Here is a 21,887-nt window from a genome sequence, read left to right on the forward strand (position 1 = left end):
CCCCACACGGCCCCTCCCTCGCTGTTCCCCCCTGAGCCCGCAGCACAGCACGCGGCACAGTCACTGGTTTTTAATGGCCTCGCGGTCAGGCACAACCAAACGGAGCGAATCGGGTTAAAAACGACCTAAATCGGTTAAATTCCAGTCCGGCGCTGGGGGCTCTGTCAATAAATCCGTCCGTGCTGGCCCCTCCGCGGCGGGAGCTTACGAAGGAGTCCCTAGGGGGGTTAATTAGGCACGAATTAGTCGCTAATTAACGCTGCAGGAGCTCAGCAGCGCCGCCCCCTCCTCGGTGCCGTCCGAGGCCGCTCCCGGTGGCCCTCGGGATTCCGCTGCTTTCCCTCCAAAAAATCCATCCCAAATCCTCCTGCAAAGTGCGAGCGGCTCCTGGGAAAGGCGCCGGGCTCCTCCTGGATCCTTGGGCTCCTCCTGGATCCTTGGGAATCTCCGGGATCCCTGGGAATGCCGCTGTTTTCCAGGAAAATTCCCACCGGTTTCCTCACATTCCCGCCATTTTCCTCAAATTCCTGTATTCCTCAAAATCCCGCCACTTTCCAGGAAAATTCCTGCCGTTTTCCTCAAATTCCCAACATTTTCCTCAAATTCCCGCCGTTTTCCTCAAATTCCCGCCGCTTTCCAGAAAAATTCCCGCCGTTTTCCTCAAAATGCTGCAGTTTTCCAGAAAAATTCCTGCCGGTTTCCTCAAATTCCTGCCTTTTTCCTCACATTCCCGCCGTTTTCCCCGGGAATTCCGCTGTTTCCCAGGAAATTCTCCCTCTTTCCCTCCCAATCCTGCAATTTGCCTGCGAATTCCGCTGCTTTTCATGGAAATCTCCCAGTTTTTTCCAGGAATTCCCATTTTTTCCCCAGGAAATCCCTTTTTTTTCCCAGTAAATCCCATTTTTTCCCAGGAAATCCCATTTTTTCCCAGGAAATCCCGCTGGCTTCCCTGGAACTCTGCGTTTTCCAGGAGATCCAGAAGGATTTCCCAGCGGGATTTTGGGGGTTTTGGGGATCCCAGGGAGGTTTTCCAGGGGGATTTTTAGGATTTTTGGGATCCTCTCGGGATTTTGGGGTTTTGGGGGTCCCAGGGAGGTTTTCCAGAGGATTTGGGGGGTTTTTGGGGATTCCAGGGGGATTTTTGGGATCCCAAACCGATTTTTGGCATCTCAGCAGCATTTTTGGGCATCCCAGTGGGATTTTCGAGATTTTGGAGATCCCAGGGGAATTTTAGGAATCCCAGGGGGATTTTCGGGATCCCAGGGGGATTTTCGGGATTTTTGGGGATCCCAGCGGGATTTTGGGGGGCTCAGAACCCCGAGTTGCTGGCGCAGATCCGGGCGTGCACCGCCCGATCCAGGAGGAATTTGGGGATTCCCAGCGGGATTTTGGGGATCCCAGGGAGGTTTTCCAGCAGGATTTTCAGGATTTTTGGGATCCCAGCGGGATTTTCCAGCGGGATTTTCAGGATTTTTGGGGATCCCTGTGGGATTTGGGGCTCAGAACCCCGAGTTCCTGGCGCAGATCCGGGCGTGCAGCCCCTGATCCAGGAGGAATTTGAGGATTCCCAGCGGGATTTTTGGGATTTGGGGATCCCATGGAAGTTTTCCAGGGGGATTTTTTTTTGTGATCGGGGGGATCCCAGCGGGATTTCCCAGCGGGATTTTTGGGATCCCAGGGAGGTTTTCCAGCGGGATTTCCGGCATCCCAGCAGAATTTTCGGGATTTTTAGGGATCCCAGCGGGATTTTCGGGATTTGGGTGACCCCAGGGAGGTTTTCCAGCGGGATTTTTGGGGATCCCAGCGGGATTTTGGGGGGGGCTCAGAACCCCGAGTTGCCGGCGCAGATCCGGGCGTGCACCGCCCGATCCAGGAGGAATTTGGGGGATCCCAGGGAGGTTTTCCAGCGGGATTTTTGGGGATCCCAGCGGGATTTTGGGGGGGGCTCAGAACCCCGAGTTGCCGGCGCAGATCCGGGCGTAGGTGCCGGCGTCCAGGGGGACGTAGCGGCCGCGCTGGGGGTCGAGCACGAAGAGGCGATCGGGGACCAGGCGCGGGTCCCAGCCCTCCCCCCGCAGCCGCGTCTTCTGCAGCTTGAAGGTGCCTGGCACAGGGAGAATTCCCGAATTGCCCACCTGGGAATGGCCCCCGACCTCCCTCAGGCCCCGCCCCTTTTGCCCCTCAGGCCCCGCCCCCTTTGTACCACCCCTCAGGCCCCGCCCCCTTTTGTACCACCCCTCAGGCCCCGCCCCTTCTGCCCCCGAGGCTCCGCCCCTTTTGTCTCAGCCCCGCCCCTTCTGCCCCAGACCCTGCCCCTTTTGCCCCCTCTGTCCCCGCCCCTTCTGCCCCTGAGGCCCCGCCCCTTTTGTCAGAGGCCCCGCCCCCTTCTGTCCCTCAGCCCGCACCCCCCAGGCCCCGCCCCTTTTGCCCCATCTGGCCCCGCCCCTTCGGCCCCTCAGGCCCCGCCCCTTCTGACCCACCGGCCCCGCCCCCTTTTTTTCCCACCCCTCTGGCCTCGCCCCTTCTGCCCCAGGCCCCGCCCCCTTCTGCCATCAGGCCCCGCCCCCTTTTGTCCCACCCATCAGGCCCCGCCCCCTTCTGTCCCAGGCCCCGCCCCCCTTTGTCCCACCCCTCAGGTCCCACCCCTTCTGCCCCTCAGGCCCCATCCCCTTTGTCCCACCCCTCAGGCCCCGCCCCTTCTGCCCCTCTGGCCCCGCCCCCTTTGTACCACCCATCAGGCCCCGCCCCTTCTGCCCCCCCCGAGGCTCCGCCCCTTTTGTCTCAGCCCCGCCCCTTCTGCCCCAGGCCCTGCCCCTTTTGCCCCATCTGGCCCCGCCCCTTCTGCCCTCAGGTCCCGCCCCCTTTTTGTCACACCCCTCTGGCCCCACCCCTTCTGCATCGAGGCCCCGCCCCTTTTGTCCCACCCCTCAGGCCCCGCCCCTTCTGCCCCTCAGGCCCCGTCCCTTCTGCCCCAGGCCCCGCCCCTTTTGCCCCATCTGGCCCCGCCCCTTCTGCCCTCAGGTCCCGCCCCTTTTTTTGTCCCACCCCACTGGCCCCGCCCCTTTTGCTCCCGAGGCCCCGCCCCTTTTTTGTCCCACCCCACTGGCCCCGCCCCTTCTGCCCCTGAGGCCCTGCCCCCTTTTGTCACACCCCTCAGGCCCCGCCCCCTTCTGCCCCTCAGGCCCCGCCCCCCTTTGTCCCACCCCTCAGGTCCCGCCCCTTCTGCCTCTGAGGCCCCGCCCCTTTTGTCAGAGGCCCCGCCCCCTTCTGTCCCTCAGCCCCCACCCCCCAGGCCCCGCCCCTTTTGCCCCACCTGGCCCCGCCCCTTCGGCCCCTCAGGCCCCGCCCCTTCTGCCCCACGGGCCCCGCCCCCTTTTTGTCCCACCCCTCTGACCCCGCCCCTTCTGCCCCTCAGGCCCCACCCCCAGGCCCCGCCCCTTTTGCCCCATCTGGCCCCGCCCCTTCGGCCCCTCAGGCCCCGCCCCTTTTGCCCTCAGCCCCCGCCCCATTTTTGTCCCACCCCTCATGCCCCGCCCATTCTGCCCCCGAGGCCCCGCCCCCTTTTTGTCCCACCCCTCAGGCCCCGCCCCTTTCTGCCCCTCAGGCCCTGCCCCTTCCGCCCCACCCATTTAGGCCCCACCCATTTAAGCCACACCCCCTTAGCCCACGCCCCTTTAGACCACACCCCCTTCCAACCACACCCTTTAGACCTCACCCAAGTGACCACACCCCTTTAAGCCCCACCCTTGAGTCACGCCCCCTCAGGCCACGCCCCCTCAGGCCCCGCCCCCGCTGACCGGTGCTGTCCAGCTGCGGCCGCAGGCGCAGGAACACGGGCCGGGCGTAGGGCGGCAGCAGCGGGGCCAGCGCCTGGTACAGCCCCGCGGGGTCCAGCCGCGCCTGCGGGTCGGCGATGGCCGCCATGCCCGCCTTGCCCTCCACGCCTGGATTGCGAGAAAAAACGGGAATTTGGGGTGAAAAAATGGCAATTTGGGGTGAAAAAATGGGAATTTTGAGTGTTAATCCAATCCCGTTCCTGACCCCGTTCCTGGTTTAGCCCCGAGGGGTCCAGCCCAGAATGGGGTCAGTGATGGCCACCGTGCCCACCCTGCCCTCCACGCCTGGGGATTTGGGGTGAAAAAATGGGAATTTTGGGTGAAAAAATGGGAATTTTGGGTGAAAAAGGGGAATTTGGGGTGAAAAAATGGGAATTTTGGGTGTTAATCCAATCCCGTTCCTGACCCCGTTCCTGGTTTAGCCCCGAGGGGTCCAGCCCGGAATGGGGTCAGTGATGGCCACCGTGCCCACCCTGCCCTCCACGCCTGGGGATTTGGGGTGAAAAATGGGAATTTGGGGTGAAAAAATGGGAATTTTGGGATAAAAACCGGGAATTTGGGGTGAAAAATGGGAATTTTGGGTGTTAATCCAATCCCGTTCCTGACCCCGTTCCTGGTTTAGCCCCGAGGGGTCCAGCCCGGAATGGGGTCAGTGATGGCCACCGTGCCCACCCTGCCCTCCACGCCTGGGGATTTGGGGTGAAAAATGGGAATTTGGGGTGAAAAAATGGGAATTTTGGGATAAAAACCGGGAATTTGGGGTGAAAAATGGGAATTTTGGGTGTTAATCCAATCCCGTTCCTGACCCCGTTCCTGGTTTAGCCCCGAGGGGTCCCGCCCGGAATGGGGTCAGTGATGGCCACCGTGCCCGCCCTGCCCTCCACGCCTGGGGATTTGGGGTGAAAAAAGGGAATTTTGGGTGAAAAAATGGGAATTTGGGGTGAAAAACGGGAATTTGGGGTGAAAAAATGGGAATTTTGGGTGTTAATCCAATCCCGTTCCTGACCCCGTTCCTGGTTTAGCCCCGAGGGGTCCAGCCCGGAATGGGGTCAGTGATGGCCACCGTGCCCACCCTGCCCTCCACGCCTGGGGATTTGGGGTGAAAAACGGGAATTTTGGGGTTTCCTGAATCCAATCCCACTCCCGACCTCATTATCCCAATTTTTGGGGCCATTTGACCTGGATTTGAGCAATTCCCAATGCCCCTTTTTGACCCCATTATCCCCATTTTTAGGGCTGGATTTGCCCCTTTTTTGACCCCATAATCCCGACTTTTGGGGGCCTGGATTTGTCCCATTTTTGACCCCTTTTTCCTCATTTTTGGGGCCATTTTACCAGGATTTGAGCCATTCCCAACGCCCCTTTTTGATCCCATTATCCCAATTTTTAGGACCTGGATTTGCCCCATTTTTGACCCCATTATCCCAATTTTTGGGGCCATTTTACCTGGATTTGAGCCATTCCCAACTCCCCTTTTTGATCCCATTATCCCAATTTTTAGGACCTGGATTTGCCCCATTTTTGACCCCATTATCCCAATTTTTGGGGCCATTTTACCTGGATTTGAGCCATCCCCAACTCCCCTTTTTGATCCCATTATCCCAATTTTTAGGACCTGGATTTGCCCCATTTTTGACCCCATTATCCCAATTTTTGGGGCCATTTTCCCAGGATTTGAGCCATCCCCAACGTCCGTTTTTGATCCCATTATCCCAATTTTTAGGACCTGGATTTGTCCCATTTTTGACCCCATTATCCCAATTTTTGGGGCCATTTTCCCAGGATTTGAGCCATTCCCAACTCCCCTTTTTGACCCCATTTTCCCAATTTTTGGGGCCATTTGACCTGCATTTCTCCCATTCCCAACGTCCCTTTTTGACCCCATTATCCCGAGTTTTAGAACCTGGATTTGCCCCGTTTTTGATCCCATTATCCCAATTTTTGGGGCCATTTTCCCAGGATTTGAGCCATCCCCAACGTCCCTTTTTGACCCCATTATCCCGATTTTTAGGGCTGGATTTGCCCCATTTTTGACCCCATTATCCCAATTTTTGGGGCCATTTTACCTGGATTTGAGCCATTCCCAACTCCCCTTTTTGATCCCATTATCCCAATTTTTAGGACCTGGATTTGTCCCATTTTTGACCCCATTTTCCCAATTTTTGGGGCCATTTTACCTGGATTTGAGCCATCCCCAACTCCCCTTTTTGATCCCATTATCCCAATTTTTAGGACCTGGATTTGCCCCATTTTTGACCCCATTATCCCAATTTTTGGGGCCATTTTCCCAGGATTTGAGCCATCCCCAACGTCCGTTTTTGATCCCATTATCCCAATTTTTAGGACCTGGATTTGTCCCATTTTTGACCCCATTATCCCAATTTTTGGGGCCATTTTCCCAGGATTTGAGCCATTCCCAACTCCCCTTTTTGACCCCATTTTCCCAATTTTTGGGGCCATTTGACCTGCATTTCTCCCATTCCCAACGTCCCTTTTTGACCCCATTATCCCGAGTTTTAGAACCTGGATTTGCCCCGTTTTTGACCCCATTATCCCAATTTTTGGGGCCATTTTACCTGGATTTGAGCCATTCCCAACTCCCCTTTTTGATCTCATTATCCCAATTTTTAGGACCTGGATTTGCCCCATTTTTGACCCCATTATCCCAATTTTTGGGGCCATTTTACCAGGATTTGAGCCATCCCCAACGTCCGTTTTTGACCCCATTATCCCAAGTTTTAGGACCTGGATTTGCCCCATTTTTGACCCCATTATCCCAATTTTTGGGGCCATTTTCCCAGGATTTGAGCCATTCCCAACTCCCCTTTTTGATCTCATTATCCCAAGTTTTAGGACCTGGATTTGTCCCATTTTTGACCCCATTATCCCAATTTTTGGGGCCATTTTACATGGATTTGAGCCATTCCCAACTCCCCTTTTTGATCTCATTATCCCAATTTTTAGGACCTGGATTTGCCCCATTTTTGACCCCATTATCCCAATTTTTGGGGCCATTTGACCTGCATTTCTCCCATTCCCAACGTCCCTTTTTGACCCCATTATCCCAAGTTTTAGGACCTGGTTTTGCCCCGGTTTTGACCCCATTATCCCAATTTTTGGGGCCATTTTCCCAGGATTTCTCCCATTCCCAACTCCCATTTTTGACCCCATTATCCCAATTTTTGGGGCCATTTTCCCAGGATTTGAGCCATTCCCAACTCCCCTTTTTGACCCCATTTTCCCAATTTTTGGGGCCATTTTCCCAGGATTTCTCCCATTCCCAACTCCCCTTTTTGACCCCATTATCCCGAGTTTTAGAACCTGGATTTGCCCCGTTTTTGATCCCATTATCCCAATTTTTGGGGCCATTTTACATGGATTTGAGCCATTCCCAACTCCCCTTTTTGATCTCATTATCCCAATTTTTAGGACCTGGATTTGCCCCATTTTTGACCCCATTATCCCAATTTTTGGGGCCATTTGACCTGCATTTCTCCCATTCCCAACGTCCCTTTTTGACCCCATTATCCCAAGTTTTAGGACCTGGATTTGCCCCGGTTTTGACCCCCTTTTCCCAATTTTTGGGCCCATTTGACCTGCACTTCTCCCCTTCCCAACGCCCCTTTTTCCCCCCATTATCCCCAATATTTTCAGGCCTGGATTTTTCCCGCTGCCAGCCCCCGATCCCGCTTTTTCCGTGGCATTTACCGGGAATTTCCACCCCGTAGACCACGACGTCGGCCTGGTCCAGGAGGCGGCTCAGGGCGGCCTCGACCTCGGTGGTGGAGACGTTCTCGCCGCGCCAGCGGAACGTGTCCCCGCCGCGGTCACGGAAGTACATGTAGCCCAGGTCATCCATCACCAGCACATCCCCTGGAAGAGCCCCAAAAACCTCTGGGAATGGGGGAAAAATCCCGGAAAAATCCACCTGGGGATGGGGAAAAAATCCCGGAGAAATCTGAACTGGGAGTGGGGAAAAATCCTGGAAAAATCTGAACTGGGAGTGGGGAAAAATCCTGAAAAATCCACTTGGGAATGGGGAAATAATCCCAGAAAATCTGATTTGGGAATGGGGAAAATCCTGGAAAAATCTGCCCTGGGAGTGGGGAAAAATCCTGGAAAAATCTGAACTGGGAGTGGGGAAAAATCCTGGAAAATCTGAACTGGGAGTGAGGAAAAATCCTGAAAAATCCACCTGGGAATGGGGGGAAAATGCTGGAAAACCTGATTTGGGAATGGGGGGAAAATCCCAGAAAATCTGATTTGGGAAAGGGGGAAATCTGGGAAAAATCTGCCCTGGGAATGGGGAAAAATCCTGGAAAAATCTGAACTGGGAGTGAGGAAAAATCCTGAAAAATCCACCTGGGAATGGGGGGGAAATGCTGGAAAACCTGATTTGGGAATGGGGGGAAAATCCCAGAAAATCTGATTTGGGAAAGGGGGAAATCCGGGAAAAATCGGACCTGGGGATGGGGAAAAAATCCCGGAAAAATCTGGGCTGGGAGTGGGGAAAAATCCTGAAAAATCCACCTGGGAATGAGGAAAATGCTGGAAAACCTGATTTGGGAATGGGGGGAAAATCCCAGAAAATCTGATTTGGGAAAGGGGGAAATCCGGGAAAAATCTGCCCTGGGAATGGGGAAAAATCCTGGAAAATCCACCTGGGAATGGGGAAAAATCCTGGAAAAATCTGAACTGGGAGTGGGGAAAAATCCTGAAAAATCCACCTGGGAATGAGGAAAATGCTGGAAAACCTGATTTGGGAATGGGGGGAAAATCCCAGAAAATCTGATTTGGGAATGGGGGAAATCTGGGAAAAATCGGACCTGGGAATGGGGAAAAAATCCCGGAAAAATCTGGGCTGGGAATGGGGAAAAATCCTGGAAAAATCTGCCCTGGGAATGGGGAAAAATCCTGGAAAATCCACCTGGGAATGAGGAAAATGCTGGAAAACCTGATTTGGGAATGGGGGGAAAATCCCAGAAAATCTGATTTGGGAATGGGGAAATCTGGGAAAAATCGGACCTGGGGATGGGGAAAAATCCTGGAAAATCTGCGCTGGGAATGGGGAAAAATCCTGGAAAAATCTGAACTGGGAGTGGGGAAAAATCCTGAAAAATCCACCTGGGAATGGGGGAATAATCCCAGAAAATCTGATTTGGGAATGGGGGAAAATCCTGGAAAAATCTGCCCTGGGAATGGGGAAAAAATCCTGGAAAAATCTGAACTGGGAGTGGGGAAAAATCCTGAAAAATCCACCTGGGAATGGGGAAAATGCTGGAAAACCTGATTTGGGAATGGGGGGAAAATCCCAGAAAATCTGATTTGGGAATGGGGGGAAAATCCCAGAAAATCTGATTTGGGAAAGGGGGAAATCTGGGAAAAATCTGACCTGGGGATGGGGAAAAAATCCCGGAAAATCTGCCCTGGGAATGGGGAAAAATCCTGGAAAAATCTGAACTGGGAGTGGGGGAAAATCACAGAAAAATCTCACCTGAGAATGGAGGGAAATCCCAGAAAAGCTCACCTGGGAATGGGGGGGAAAACCTTGGAAAAATCTGAACTGGGAGTGGGGAAAAATCCTGAAAAATCCACTTGGGAATGGGGGAATAATCCCAGAAAATCTGATTTGGGAATGGGGAAAATCCTGGAAAAATCTGCCCTGGGAATGGGGAAAAATCCTGGAAAAATCTGAACTGGGAGTGGGGGAAAATCCTGAAAAATCCACCTGGGAATGAGGAAAATGCTGGAAAACCTGATTTGGGAATGGGGGGAAAATCCCAGAAAATCTGATTTGGGAATGGGGGAAATCTGGGAAAAATCTGCCCTGGGAATGGGGAAAAATCCTGGAAAAATCTGAACTGGGAGTGAGGAAAAATCACAGAAAAATCTCACCTGAGAATGGAGGGAAATCCCAGAAAAGCTCACCTGGGAATGGGGGGGAAAACCTTGGAAAAATCTGAACTGGGAGTGAGGAAAAATCCTGAAAAATCCACCTGGGAATGGGGGAATAATCCCAGAAAATCTGATTTGGGAATGGGGAAAATCCTGGAAAAATCTGCCCTGGGAATGGGGAAAAATCCTGGAAAATCTGCCCTGGGAATGGGGAAAAATCCTGGAAAAATCTGAACTGGGAGTGAGGAAAAATCCTGGAAAATCTGCCCTGGGAATGGGGAAAAATCCTGGAAAAATCTGAACTGGGAGTGGGGAAAAATCCTGAAAATCCACCTGGGAATGGGGGGAAAATGCTGGAAAACCTGATTTGGGAATGGGGGGAAAATCCCAGAAAATCTGATTTGGGAATGGGGGTAAAATCCCAGAAAATCTGATTTGGGAAAGGGGGAAATCTGGGAAAAATCTGCGCTGGGAATGGGGAAAAATCCTGGAAAATCTGCGCTGGGAATGGGGAAAAATCCTGAAAAATCCACCTGGGAATGGGGAAAATGCTGGAAAACCTGATTTGGGAATGGGGGGAAAATCCCAGAAAATCTGATTTGGGAATGGGGAAATCTGGGAAAAATCTGATTTGGGAATGGGGGAAAAATCCCGGAAAATCTGCGCTGGGAATGGGGAAAAATCCTGGAAAAATCTGAACTGGGAGTGGGGAAAAATCACAGAAAAATCTCACCTGAGAATGGAGGGAAATCCCAGAAAAGCTCACCTGGGAATGCGGGGGAAAACCTTGGAAAAATCTGAACTGGGAATGGGGAAAAAATCCTGGAAAATCTGATTTGGGAATGAGGGAAATGCACCGAAATCCACCATGGGATTTTCTGGGACGCTCCAGGAAAACCTCATTGATTCCCAAGATTTTTGGGGGGTCCCAACAGGCAAATCCCAGGATTTGGGTGGGAATTCCTGGTGGGATTGGGGTGGGAATTCCTGGGATTGGGGTCAGAATTCCCAGTAGGATTCGGGCTGGAATTCCCGTCAGGATTGGGCTGGAATTCCCAGGAATTGGGGTGGAATTCCTGGGATTGGGGCAGGAATTCCCATTGGGACTGGGGTCAGAATTCCCGCTGGGATTTGGGCCAGAATTCCCGGTGGGATTTGGGGCCGGAATTCCCAGTGGGATTGGGCCGGAATTCCTGGGATTTGCGGCTGGAATTCCTGGGATTTGGGGCCGGAATTCCCATTGGGATTGGGGCTGGAATTCCCGGTGGGAATACCTGACAGGTAGGCCTGGTCCCCCGGGGCCTGGTGAACTCCTGGTGGGATTGGGGCTGGAATTCCCATTGGGATTGGGCCGGAATTCCTGGGATTTGCGGCTGGAATTCCGGGGATTTGGGGCCAGAATTCCCATTGGGATTGGGGCCGGAATTCCCGGTGGGATTGGGGCTGGAATTCCCGTTGGGAATACCTGACAGGTAGGCCTGGTCCCCCGGGGCCTGGGGAATTCCTGGTGGGATTGGGGCCGGAATTCCCAGTGGGATTGGGGTCGGAATTCCCAGTGGGATTGGGCCGGAATTCCTGGGATTTGGGGCTGGAATTCCAGGGATTTGGGGCCAGAATTCCCATTGGGATTGGGGCCGGAATTCCCATTGGGATTGGGGCTGGAATTCCCGCTGTTGGGAATACCTGACAGGTAGGCCTGGTCCCCCGGGGCCTGGGGAATTCCTGGTGGGATTGGGGCTGGAATTCCCGGTGGGATTGGGGTCGGAATTCCGGGGATTTGGGGCCAGAATTCCCAGTGGGATTGGGGTCAGAATTCCTGGGATTTGGGGCCGGAATTCCCAGTGGGATTGGGGCTGGAATTCCAGGGATTTGGGGCCGGAATTCCCGCTGGGATTGGGGCTGGAATTCCCGGTGGGAATACCTGACAGGTAGGCCTGGTCCCCTGGGGCCTGGTGAATTCCTGGTGGGATTGGGGCTGGAATTCCTGGGATTTGGGGCCGGAATTCCCATCGGGATTGAGGTCAGAATTCCCAGGAACTGGGGTGGAATTCCTGGTGGGATTGGGGCCAGAATTCCCAGTGGGATTGGGGCCGGAATTCGCATTGGGATTGGGCTGGAATTCCCGCTGGGATTGGGTTGGAATTCCAGAGATTTGGGGCCGGAATTCCCGGTGGGATTGGGGCTGGAATTCCCGGTGGGAATACCTGACAGGTAGGCCTGGTCCCCCGGGGCCTGGTGAACTCCTGGTGGGATTGGGGCCGGAATTCCCATTGGGATTGGGCCGGAATTCCTGGGATTTGGGGCTGGAATTCCGGGGATTTGGGACCAGAATTCCCATTGGGATTGGGGCTGGAATTCCCGTTGGGATTGGGGCTGGAATTCCCGGTGGGAATACCTGACAGGTAGGCCTGGTCCCCCGGGGCCAGGACGTCGCGGGCGATTTTGCCGCGCGTGGCGCCGGCGCTGACGTAGCCGTCGAAGCGGCGCAGGGGATCCCGCTGGTCAATGCGGCCCACGAGCAGCCCCGGCTCCCCTGCGGAAAGGAGCCGGAATTCCATGGGAAACTGGGAATGGGATCGGGAATTCCATGGGGAAGCGGGAATGGGATCGGGAATTCCATGGGGAAGCGGGAATGGGATCGGGAATTCCATGGGAAAGTGGGAATGGGATCCTGCGATTCCATGGGGAAGTGGGAATGGGATCCTGGGATTCCATGGGAAAGTGGGAATGGGATCGGAATTCCATGGGGAAGTGGGAATGGGATCGGAATTCCATGGGGAAGCGGGAATGGGATCCTGGGATTCCATGGGAAAGTGGGAATGGGATCCTGGAATTCCAAGGGGAAATGGGAATGGGATCCCGGGATTCCATGGGGAAGTGGGAATGGGATCCCGGGATTCCATGGGGAAGTGGGAATGGGATCCCGGAATTCCATGGGGAAGTGGGAATGGGATCCTGGGATTCCATGGGGAAAGTGGGAATGGGATCCTGGAATTCCATGGGGAAGCGGGAATGGGATCCTGGAATTCCCACGAGCAGCCCCGGCTCCCCTGCGGAAAGGAGCCGGAATTCCATGGGAAAGTGGGAATGGGATTGGAATTCCATGGGGAAGTGGGAATGGGATCAGGAATTCCATGGGGAAGTGGGAATGGGATCGGGAATTCCATGGGGAACTGGGAATGGGATCCTGGGATTCCCACGAGCAGCCCCGGCTCCCCTGCGGAAAGGAGCCGGAATTCCATGGGAAAGCGGGAATGGGATCGGGAATTCCATGGGGAAGTGGGAATGGGATCCTGGGATTCCATGGGAAAGTGGGAATGGGATCCTGGAATTCCAAGGGGAAATGGGAATGGGATCCCGGGATTCCATGGGGAAGTGGGAATGGGATCCCGGGATTCCATGGGGAAGTGGGAATGGGATCCCGGAATCCATGGGAAAGCGGGAATGGGATCGGGAATTCCATGGGGAAGCGGGAATGGGATCCTGGAATTCCATGGGAAAGTGGGAATGGGATCCTGGAATTCCATGGGAAAGTGGGAATGGGATCCTGCGATTCCATGGGGAAGTGGGAATGGGATCCTGGAATTCCAAGGGGAAATGGGAATGGGATCCCGGGATTCCATGGGGAAGTGGGAATGGGATCCCGGGATTCCATGGGGAAGTGGGAATGGGATTGGGAATTCCATGGGGAAGTGGGAATGGGATCCTGGGATTCCATGGGGAAAGTGGGAATGGGATCCTGGAATTCCATGGGGAAGCGGGAATGGGATCCTGGAATTCCCACGAGCAGCCCCGGCTCCCCTGCAGAAAGGAGCCGGAATTCCATGGGAAAGCGGGAATGGGATCGGAATTCCATGGGGAAGCGGGAATGGGATCCTGGGATTCCATGGGAAAGCGGGAATGGGATCGGGAATTCCATGGGGAACTGGGAATGGGATCGGGAATTCCATGGGGAAGTGGGAATGGGATCGGAATTCCATGGGAAAGCGGGAATGGGATCGGAATTCCATGGGGAACTGGGAATGGGATCGGGAATTCCATGGGAAAGCGGGAATGGGATCGGGAATCCTTGGGACTGGGGAGGGAATGAGATCCCAAAATCCCCAGAATCAGCCTCAGAGGGAAGTGTTCCCAAAATCCCCGGAATTTCCCTCAAAATCCCCAGAATTTCCCCCAAACAGCGGGAATTGATCCCAAAATCCTGGGAATTTACCCCCAAATCCCTGGAATTTGCCCCCAAAATCCCCAGAATGTGCCCCAAAATCCCTGTAGTTTGCCCCAAACAGTGGGAATTTCCCCAAAATCCCCGGAATGTGCCCCAAAACCCACAGAATTTCCCCAAAATCCCTGGAACTTGCCCCAAAAAGCGGGAAGAGATCCCAAAATGCCCGGAATGTGCCCCTAAATGCCCAGAATGTGCCTCATTTTCCCATTTTTTCCCATCTTTTCCCAATTTTTTCACTTTTCCCATTTTTCCCCCCTTTTCCCCTGATTTTTCCCAATCCTTTGCCCAATTTTTTTCCACGTTTTCCCAAATTTTTTCCCATTTTCCCCCCCATTTTCCTCCATTTCCCCCCTGATTTTTCCTCATCTTTTCCCATTTTTCCCAATATTTCCCAATCTTTTCCCATCTTTCCCCATCTTTCCCCATCTTTTCCCAATTTTTCCCCATCTTTTCCCATTTTTTCCCATTTCCCCTCATTTTTCCCATCTTTCCCCATCTTTTCCCAATTTTTCCCCATCTTTTCCCATCTTTCCCCATCTTTTCCCATTTTTTCCCATTTCCCCTCATTTTTCCCAATCTTTTCCCATCTTTTCCCCATCTTTCCCCATTTTCCCCATCTTTTCCCATTTTCCCCATTTTTCCCATCTTTTCCCAATCTTTCCCCATTTTTTCCCATTTCCCCTCATTTTTCCCATCTTTTCCCCATCTTTCCCCATTTTTCCCATCTTTCCCATCTTTCCCATCTTTCCCCATCTTTTCCCAATTTTTCCCCATCTTTCCCATCTTTTCCCAATCTTCTCCCAATCTTTCCCCATCTTTCCCCATCTTTCCCAACCTTTCCCCATTTCCCCCCCAATCTTTCCCCACCTTTCCCCATTTTTCCCAATCTTTTCCCCATCTTTCCCCATTTTTCCCATCTTTTCCCAATCTTTCCCCATTTTTTCCCATTTCCCCTCATTTTTCCCATCTTTCCCCATCTTTTCCCAATTTTTCCCATCTTTCCCATCTTTCCCCATCTTTTCCCATTTTTCCCAATCTTTTCCCATCTTTCCCCAATCTTTTCCCATTTTTCCCATCTTCTCCCAATCTTTCCCCATTTTTCCCAATTTTTCCCCATCTTTTCCCATTTCCCCATCTTTTCCCAATTTTTCCCCATCTTTTCCCAATTTTTCCCATTTCCCCTCATTTTTCCCATCTTTCCCAATCTTTTCCCATTTTTCCCATCTTTCCCCATCTTTTCCCCATCTTTCCCCATTTTTCCCATCTTTCCCCATCTTTCCCCATCTTTTCCCAATTTTTCCCCATCTTTTCCCATTTTTTCCCATTTCCCCTCATTTTTCCCATCTTTCCCCATCTTTTCCCAATTTTTCCCCATCTTTTCCCATCTTTCCCCATCTTTTCCCATTTTTTCCCATTTCCCCTCATTTTTCCCATCTTTCCCCATCTTTCCCCATTTTTCCCATCTTTCCCCATCTTTTCCCATTTTTCCCATCTTCTCCCAATCTTTTCCCAATTTTTCCCAATCTTTCCCCATCTTTTCCCATTTCCCCTCATTTTTCCCAATCTTTTCCCCATCTTTCCCCATTTTTCCCATCTTTTCCCAATCTTTCCCCATTTTTTCCCATTTCCCCTCATTTTTCCCATCTTTTCCCCATCTTTCCCCATTTTTCCCATCTTTCCCATCTTTCCCATCTTTCCCCATCTTTTCCCATTTTTTCCCATTTCCCCTCATTTTTCCCAATCTTTTCCCATCTTTTTCCCATCTTTCCCCGTTTTTCCCATCTTTTCCCCATCTTTTCCCCATCTTTTCCCATTTTTCCCCATCTTTCCCCATCTTTTCCCAATTTTTCCCCATCTTTCCCCATCTTTTCCCATTTCCCCTCATTTTTCCCAATCTTTTCCCATCTTTCCCCATCTTTTCCCATCTTTTCCCAGCTTTCCCCATCTTTTCCCCATTTCCCCCATCTTTCCCCATCTTTTCCCATTTTTCCCCATCTTTTCCCAATTTTTCCCAATCTTTTCCCATTTCCCCTCATTTTTCCCATCTTTTCCCAGCTTTCCCCATCTTTCCCAATCTTTTCCCATTTTTCCCATCTCCCTCAATCTTTCCCCATCTTTTCCCAATTTTTCCCCATCTTTTCCCAATTTTTCCCATTTCCCCTCATTTTTCCCATGTTTTCCCATCTTTTCCCCATCTTTCCCCATTTTTCCCATCTTTCCCCATCTTTTCCCTTCTTTTCCCCATCTTTCCCCATTTTTCCCAATTTTTCCCCATCTTTTCCCAGCTTTCCCCATCTTTCCCAATCTTTTCCCAATTTTCCCCATCTTTTCCCATTTTTCCCATCTTTCCCCGTCTTTTCCCCATCTTTTCCCAATTTTTCCCAATCTTTCCCCATCTTTTCCCAATTTTTCCCCATCTTTTCCCATTTTTTCCCATTTCCCCTCATTTTTCCCATCTTTTCCCAGCTTTTCCCATCTTCTCCCAATCTTTTCCCATTTTTCCCATCTTTCCCCATCTTTTCCCAATTTTTCCCCATCTTTTCCCATTTTTCCCATTTTTCCCAATCTTTTCCCAATTTTTCCCCATCTTTCCCCATTTTTTCCCATTTCCCCTCATTTTCCCCATCTTTCCCCAATTTTTCCCCATCTTTTCCCATTTTTTCCCATTTCCCCTCATCTTTCCCAATCTTTTCCCATCTTTCCCATCTTTCCCCATCTTTTCCCAATTTTTCCCCATCTTTTCCCATTTTTTCCCATTTCCCCTCATTTTTCCCATCTTTTCCCATCTTTCCCCATCTTTTCCCATCTTTCCCATCTTTCCCCATCTTTTCCCAATTTTTCCCCATCTTTTCCCAATTTTTCCCATTTCCCCTCATTTTTCCCATCTTTTCCCATCTTTTCCCCATCTTTTCCCATCTTTCCCATCTTTCCCCATCTTTTCCCATTTTTTCCCATTTCCCCTCATTTTTCCCATCTTTCCCCATCTTTCCCCAATCTTTTCCCATTTTTCCCATCTTTTCCCATCTTTCCCCATCTTTTCCCAATTTTTCCCATCTTTCCCCATTTTTTCCCATTTCCCCTCATTTTTCCCAATCTTTTCCCATCTTTTCCCATTTTCCCCATCTTTCCCATCTTTTCCCAATCTTTTCCCATTTCCCCTCATTTTTCCCAATCTTTTCCCATCTTTTCCCCATCTTTTCCCATTTTTCCCATCTTCCCCATCTTTCCCCATCTTTTCCCAATTTTTCCCCAATCTTTTCCCGTCTTTTTCCCAATCTTTTCCCATTTTTCCCATCTTTCCCAATTTTTCCCATCTTTCCCCATTTTTTCCCATTTCCCCTCATTTTTCCCAATCTTTCCCCATCTTTCCCCATCTTTCCCCATCTTTTCCCATCTTTTCCCATCTTTTCCCATCTTTCCCCATTTTTTCCCATTTCCCCTCATTTTTCCCAATCTTTCCCCATCTTTCCCCATCTTTCCCCATCTTTTCCCATCTTTTCCCATCTTTTCCCAGTCTTTCCCCATTTTTTCCCATTTCCCCTCATTTTTCCCATCTTTCCCCATCTTTTCCCATTTTTCGCAATCTTTTCCCGTCTTTTCCCCAATCTTTTCCCATCTTTCCCCATCTTTTCCCAATTTTTCCCCATCTTTTCCCAATTTTTCCCATTTCCCCTCATTTTTCCCAATCTTTTCCCATCTTTTCCCCATCTTTCCCCATCTTTCCCCATCTTTCCCCATTTTTCCCATCTTTCCCCATCTTTTCCCAATTTTTCCCCATCTTTTCCCATTTTTTCCCATTTCCCCTCATTTTTCCCAATCTTTTCCCATCTTTTCCCATTTTCCCCATCTTTCCCCATCTTTTCCCAATCTTTTCCCATTTCCCCTCATTTTTCCCAATCTTTTCCCATCTTTTCCCCATCTTTTCCCATTTTTCCCATCTTCCCCATCTTTCCCCATCTTTTCCCAATTTTTCCCCAATCTTTTCCCGTCTTTTTCCCAATCTTTTCCCATTTTTCCCATCTTTCCCAATTTTTCCCATCTTTCCCCATTTTTCCCATCTTTCCCATCTTTCCCATCTTTCCCCATCTTTTCCCAATTTTTCCCCATCTTTCCCATCTTTTCCCAATCTTTCCCAATCTTTCCCCATCTTTCCCCATCTTTCCCAACCTTTCCCCATTTCCCCCCCAATCTTTCCCCATCTTTCCCCATTTTTCCCATCTTTCCCATCTTTCCCCATCTTTTCCCAATTTTTCCCCATCTTTCCCATCTTTTCCCAATCTTTCCCAATCTTTCCCAATCTTTCCCCATCTTTCCCAACCTTTCCCCATCCCCCCCCAATCTTTCCCCACCTTTCCCCATTTTTCCCCCACTTTCCCCAATCCTTTCCCGATTTTCCCTCTGGCGATTCCGGCTCCGGCCGCGCACCGGGGCCGCAGGGGACGCAGAGGCCGCGGGAGTCACGGAGCAGCTCCAGGGAGTCCTCGCGGACCTTGACGAGGCGCACGGGGTACACGTTGGGCAGCAGGCGGCTGTTGAAGCCACAGGCGCCCACCTGGACACCGGGAAAAACCCGGAAAAACCCGGAAAAAACCGGGAGAAACCAGGAGAAACCGGAAAAAACCGGGAGAAACCGGGAGAAACCCCGGCAAAACGGGAGCGTTACAAACCAAACCAAGGAAAACCCCCGGGGACTTCCCCCAAACCCAGCAAGAATCGCCCCAAAAAAGGAGAAATCCCAAAAAAGAGCCCAGCTTTGCCCAGCTTTGCCCAAGTTTTTCCAGTCTTTGCCCATTTTTTCCCACCTTTTCCCATTTTTTCCCATCTTTTCCCAATCTTTTCCCATTTTTCTCCATTTTTTCCCAATTTTTTCCCCTTTTTTTCCCATCTTGTCTCCATTTTTCCCCATTTTTTCCCAACTTTTTCCCAATCCTTTCCCATTTCTTTCCCAATTTTTTCCCATTTTTTCCAATATTTCCCATCTTTTCCCATCTTTCCCCAATTTTTCCCATCTTTTCCCATTTTCCCACTTCTTCCCAATTTTGCCCATCTTTTTCCATTTTTTTCTCATTTTTTCCCATCTTTTCCCAATTTTTTCCAATCTTTTCCCAATTTTTCCCAATCTTTTCTCAATTTTTCCCATCTTTTCCCATTTTTTCCAATATTTTCCCAATTTTTTCCCTTTTTTCCCATCTTTTCCCAATCTTTTCCCATTTTTCTCCATTTTTTCCCAATTTTTTCCCCTTTTTTTCCCATCTTGTCTCCATTTTTCCCCATTTTTTCCCAACTTTTTCCCAATCCTTTCCCATTTCTTTCCCAATTTTTTCCCATTTTTTCCAATATTTCCCATTTTTATCCCAGTTTTTACCATCTTTCCCCATTGTTTTCCCATCTTTCCCCAATTTTTCCCATCTTTTCCCATTTTTCCCACTTCTTCCCAATTTTTCCCATCTTTTTCCATTTTTTTCTCATTTTTTCACATCTTTTCCCAATTTTTTCCAATTTTTTCCCAATTTTTTCCAATCTTTTCTCAATTTTTTCCAGTCTTTTCCCAATTTTTTCCCTTTTTTCCCATCTTTTCCCAATCTTTTCCCATTTTTCTCCATTTTTTCCCAATTTTTCCCCTTTTTTTTCCCATCTTGTCTCCATTTTTCCCCATCTTTTCCCATTTTTCCCACTTCTTCCCAATTTCTCCATTTTTCCCAATTTTTCCCCTTTTTTTCCCATCTTGTCTCCATTTTTCCCCATCTTTTCCCATTTTTTCCCAACTTTTTCCCAATCCTTTCCCATTTCTTTCCCAATTTTTCCCATTTTTTCCAATATTTCCCATCTTTTCCCATCTTTCCCCAATTTTTCCCATCTTTTCCCATTTTTCCCACTTCTTTTTTTTCCAATTTTTTCCCAATTTTTTCCAATCTTTTCTCAATTTTTCCCATCTTTTCCCATTTTTTCCAATATTTTCCCAATTTTTTCCCTTTTTTCCCATCTTTTCCCAATCTTTTCCCATTTTTCTCCATTTTTTCCCAATTTTTTCCCCTTTTTTTCCCATCCTGTCTCCATTTTTCCCCATCTTTTCCCATTTTTTCCCAACTTTTTCCCAATCCTTTCCCATTTCTTTCCCATTTTTTTCCCAGGTTTTCCCATCTTTCCCATTGTTTTCCCATCTTTCCCCAATTTTTCCCATCTTTTCCCATTTTCCCCACTTCTTCCCAATTTTTCCCATCTTTTTCCATTTTTTTCTCATTTTTTCCCATCTTTTTCCATTTTTTTCTCATTTTTTCCCATCTTTTCCCATTTTTTCCAATATTTTCCCAATTTTTTCCCTTTTTTCCCATCTTTTCCCAATCTTTTCCCATTTTTCTCCATTTTTTCCCAATTTTTCCCCCTTTTTTTCCCATCTTGTCTCCATTTTTCCCCATCTTTTCCCATTTTTTCCCAACTTTTTCCCAATCCTTTCCCATTTCTTTCCCAATTTCTTCCCATTTTTTCCAATATTTCCCATTTTTTCCCATCTTTTCCCATCTTTCCCCAATTTTTCCCATCTTTTCCCATTTTCCCCACTTCTTCCCAATTTTGCCCATCTTTTTCCATTTTTTTCTCATTTTTTTCCCATCTTTTCCCAATTTTTTCCAATTTTTTCCCAATTTTTTCCAATCTTTTCTCAATTTTTTCCCTTTTTTCCCAATATTTCCCAATCTTTTCCCATTTTTCTCCATTTTTCCCAATTTTTCCCCCTTTTTTTCCCATCTTGTCTCCATTTTTCCCCATCTTTTCCCATTTTTTCCCAACTTTTTCCCAATCCTTTCCCATTTCTTTCCCAATTTTTTCCCATTTTTCCAATATTTCCCATTTTTTTCCCAGTTTTTCCCATCTTTCCCCAATTTTTCCCATCTTTTCCCATTTTTCCCACTTCTTCCCAATTTTTCCCATCTTTTTCCATTTTTTTCCCAATTTTTCCCATCTTTTCCCATTTTTTCCAATATTTTCCCAATTTTTTCCCTTTTTTCCCATCTTTTCCCAATCTTTTCCCATTTTTCTCCATTTTTTCCCAATTTTTCCCCCTTTTTTTCCCATCTTGTCTCCATTTTTCCCCATCTTTTCCCATTTTTCCCACTTCTTCCCAATTTTTCCCATCTTTTTCCATTTTTTTCTCATTTTTTCCCATCTTTCCCCAATTTTTCCCATCTTTTCCCATTTTTCCCACTTCTTCCCAATTTTGCCCATCTTTTTCCATTTTTTTCTCATTTTTTCCCATCTTTTCCCAATTTTTTCCAATTTTTTCCCAATTTTTTCCAATCTTTTCCCATTTTTTCCCACCTTTTCCCATTTTTTCCCATCTTTTCCCAATCTTTTCCCATTTTTCTCCATTTTTTCCCAATTTTTCCCCCTTTTTTTCCCATCTTGTCTCCATTTTTCCCCATCTTTTCCCATTTTTCCCACTTCTTCCCAATTTTTCCCATCTTTTTCCATTTTTTTCTCATTTTTTCCCATCTTTCCCCAATTTTTCCCATCTTTTCCCATTTTTCCCACTTCTTCCCAATTTTGCCCATCTTTTTCCATTTTTTTCTCATTTTTTCCCATCTTTTCCCAATTTTTTCCAATTTTTTCCCAATTTTTTCCAATCTTTTCCCATTTTTTCCCACCTTTTCCCATTTTTCCAATCTTTTCCCAATCTTTTCCCATTTTTCTCCATTTTTTTCCCAATTTTTCCCCCTTTTTTTCCCATCTTGTCTCCATTTTTCCCCATCTTTTCCCATTTTTCCCACTTCTTCCCAATTTTTCCCATCTTTTTCCATTTTTTTCTCATTTTTTCCCATCTTTCCTCAATTTTTCCCATCTTTTCCCATTTTTCCCACTTCTTCCCAATTTTGCCCATCTTTTTCCATTTTTTTCTCATTTTTTCCCATCTTTTCCCAATTTTTCCCAATATTTTC

The 21,887-nt window shown here is 49.2% G+C and overlaps 1 protein-coding gene across 1 annotated transcript; it reads right to left on the reverse strand.

Moving 5' to 3' along the window:
• Positions 1–54: 54 nt before the first annotated feature.
• On the reverse strand, positions 55–18,750 carry LOC309583602 (long-chain fatty acid transport protein 1-like). Its single transcript, XM_082299343.1, has 5 exons — positions 18,382–18,750; positions 12,127–12,264; positions 7,545–7,709; positions 3,798–3,944; positions 55–2,104 (listed from the first exon to the last, which is right to left on the reverse strand). The coding sequence occupies exons 1-5, from the start codon at positions 18,746–18,748 to the stop codon at positions 1,947–1,949; spliced, it is 975 nt and encodes a 324-aa protein (XP_082155469.1). The 5' UTR covers positions 18,749–18,750; the 3' UTR covers positions 55–1,946.
• Positions 18,751–21,887: the final 3,137 nt, after the last annotated feature.

This window comes from Coloeus monedula (genome assembly GCF_965178545.1).
Source record: "Coloeus monedula genome assembly, chromosome: 31".
In the NCBI taxonomy this organism is placed as follows: Eukaryota; Metazoa; Chordata; class Aves; order Passeriformes; family Corvidae; genus Coloeus; species Coloeus monedula.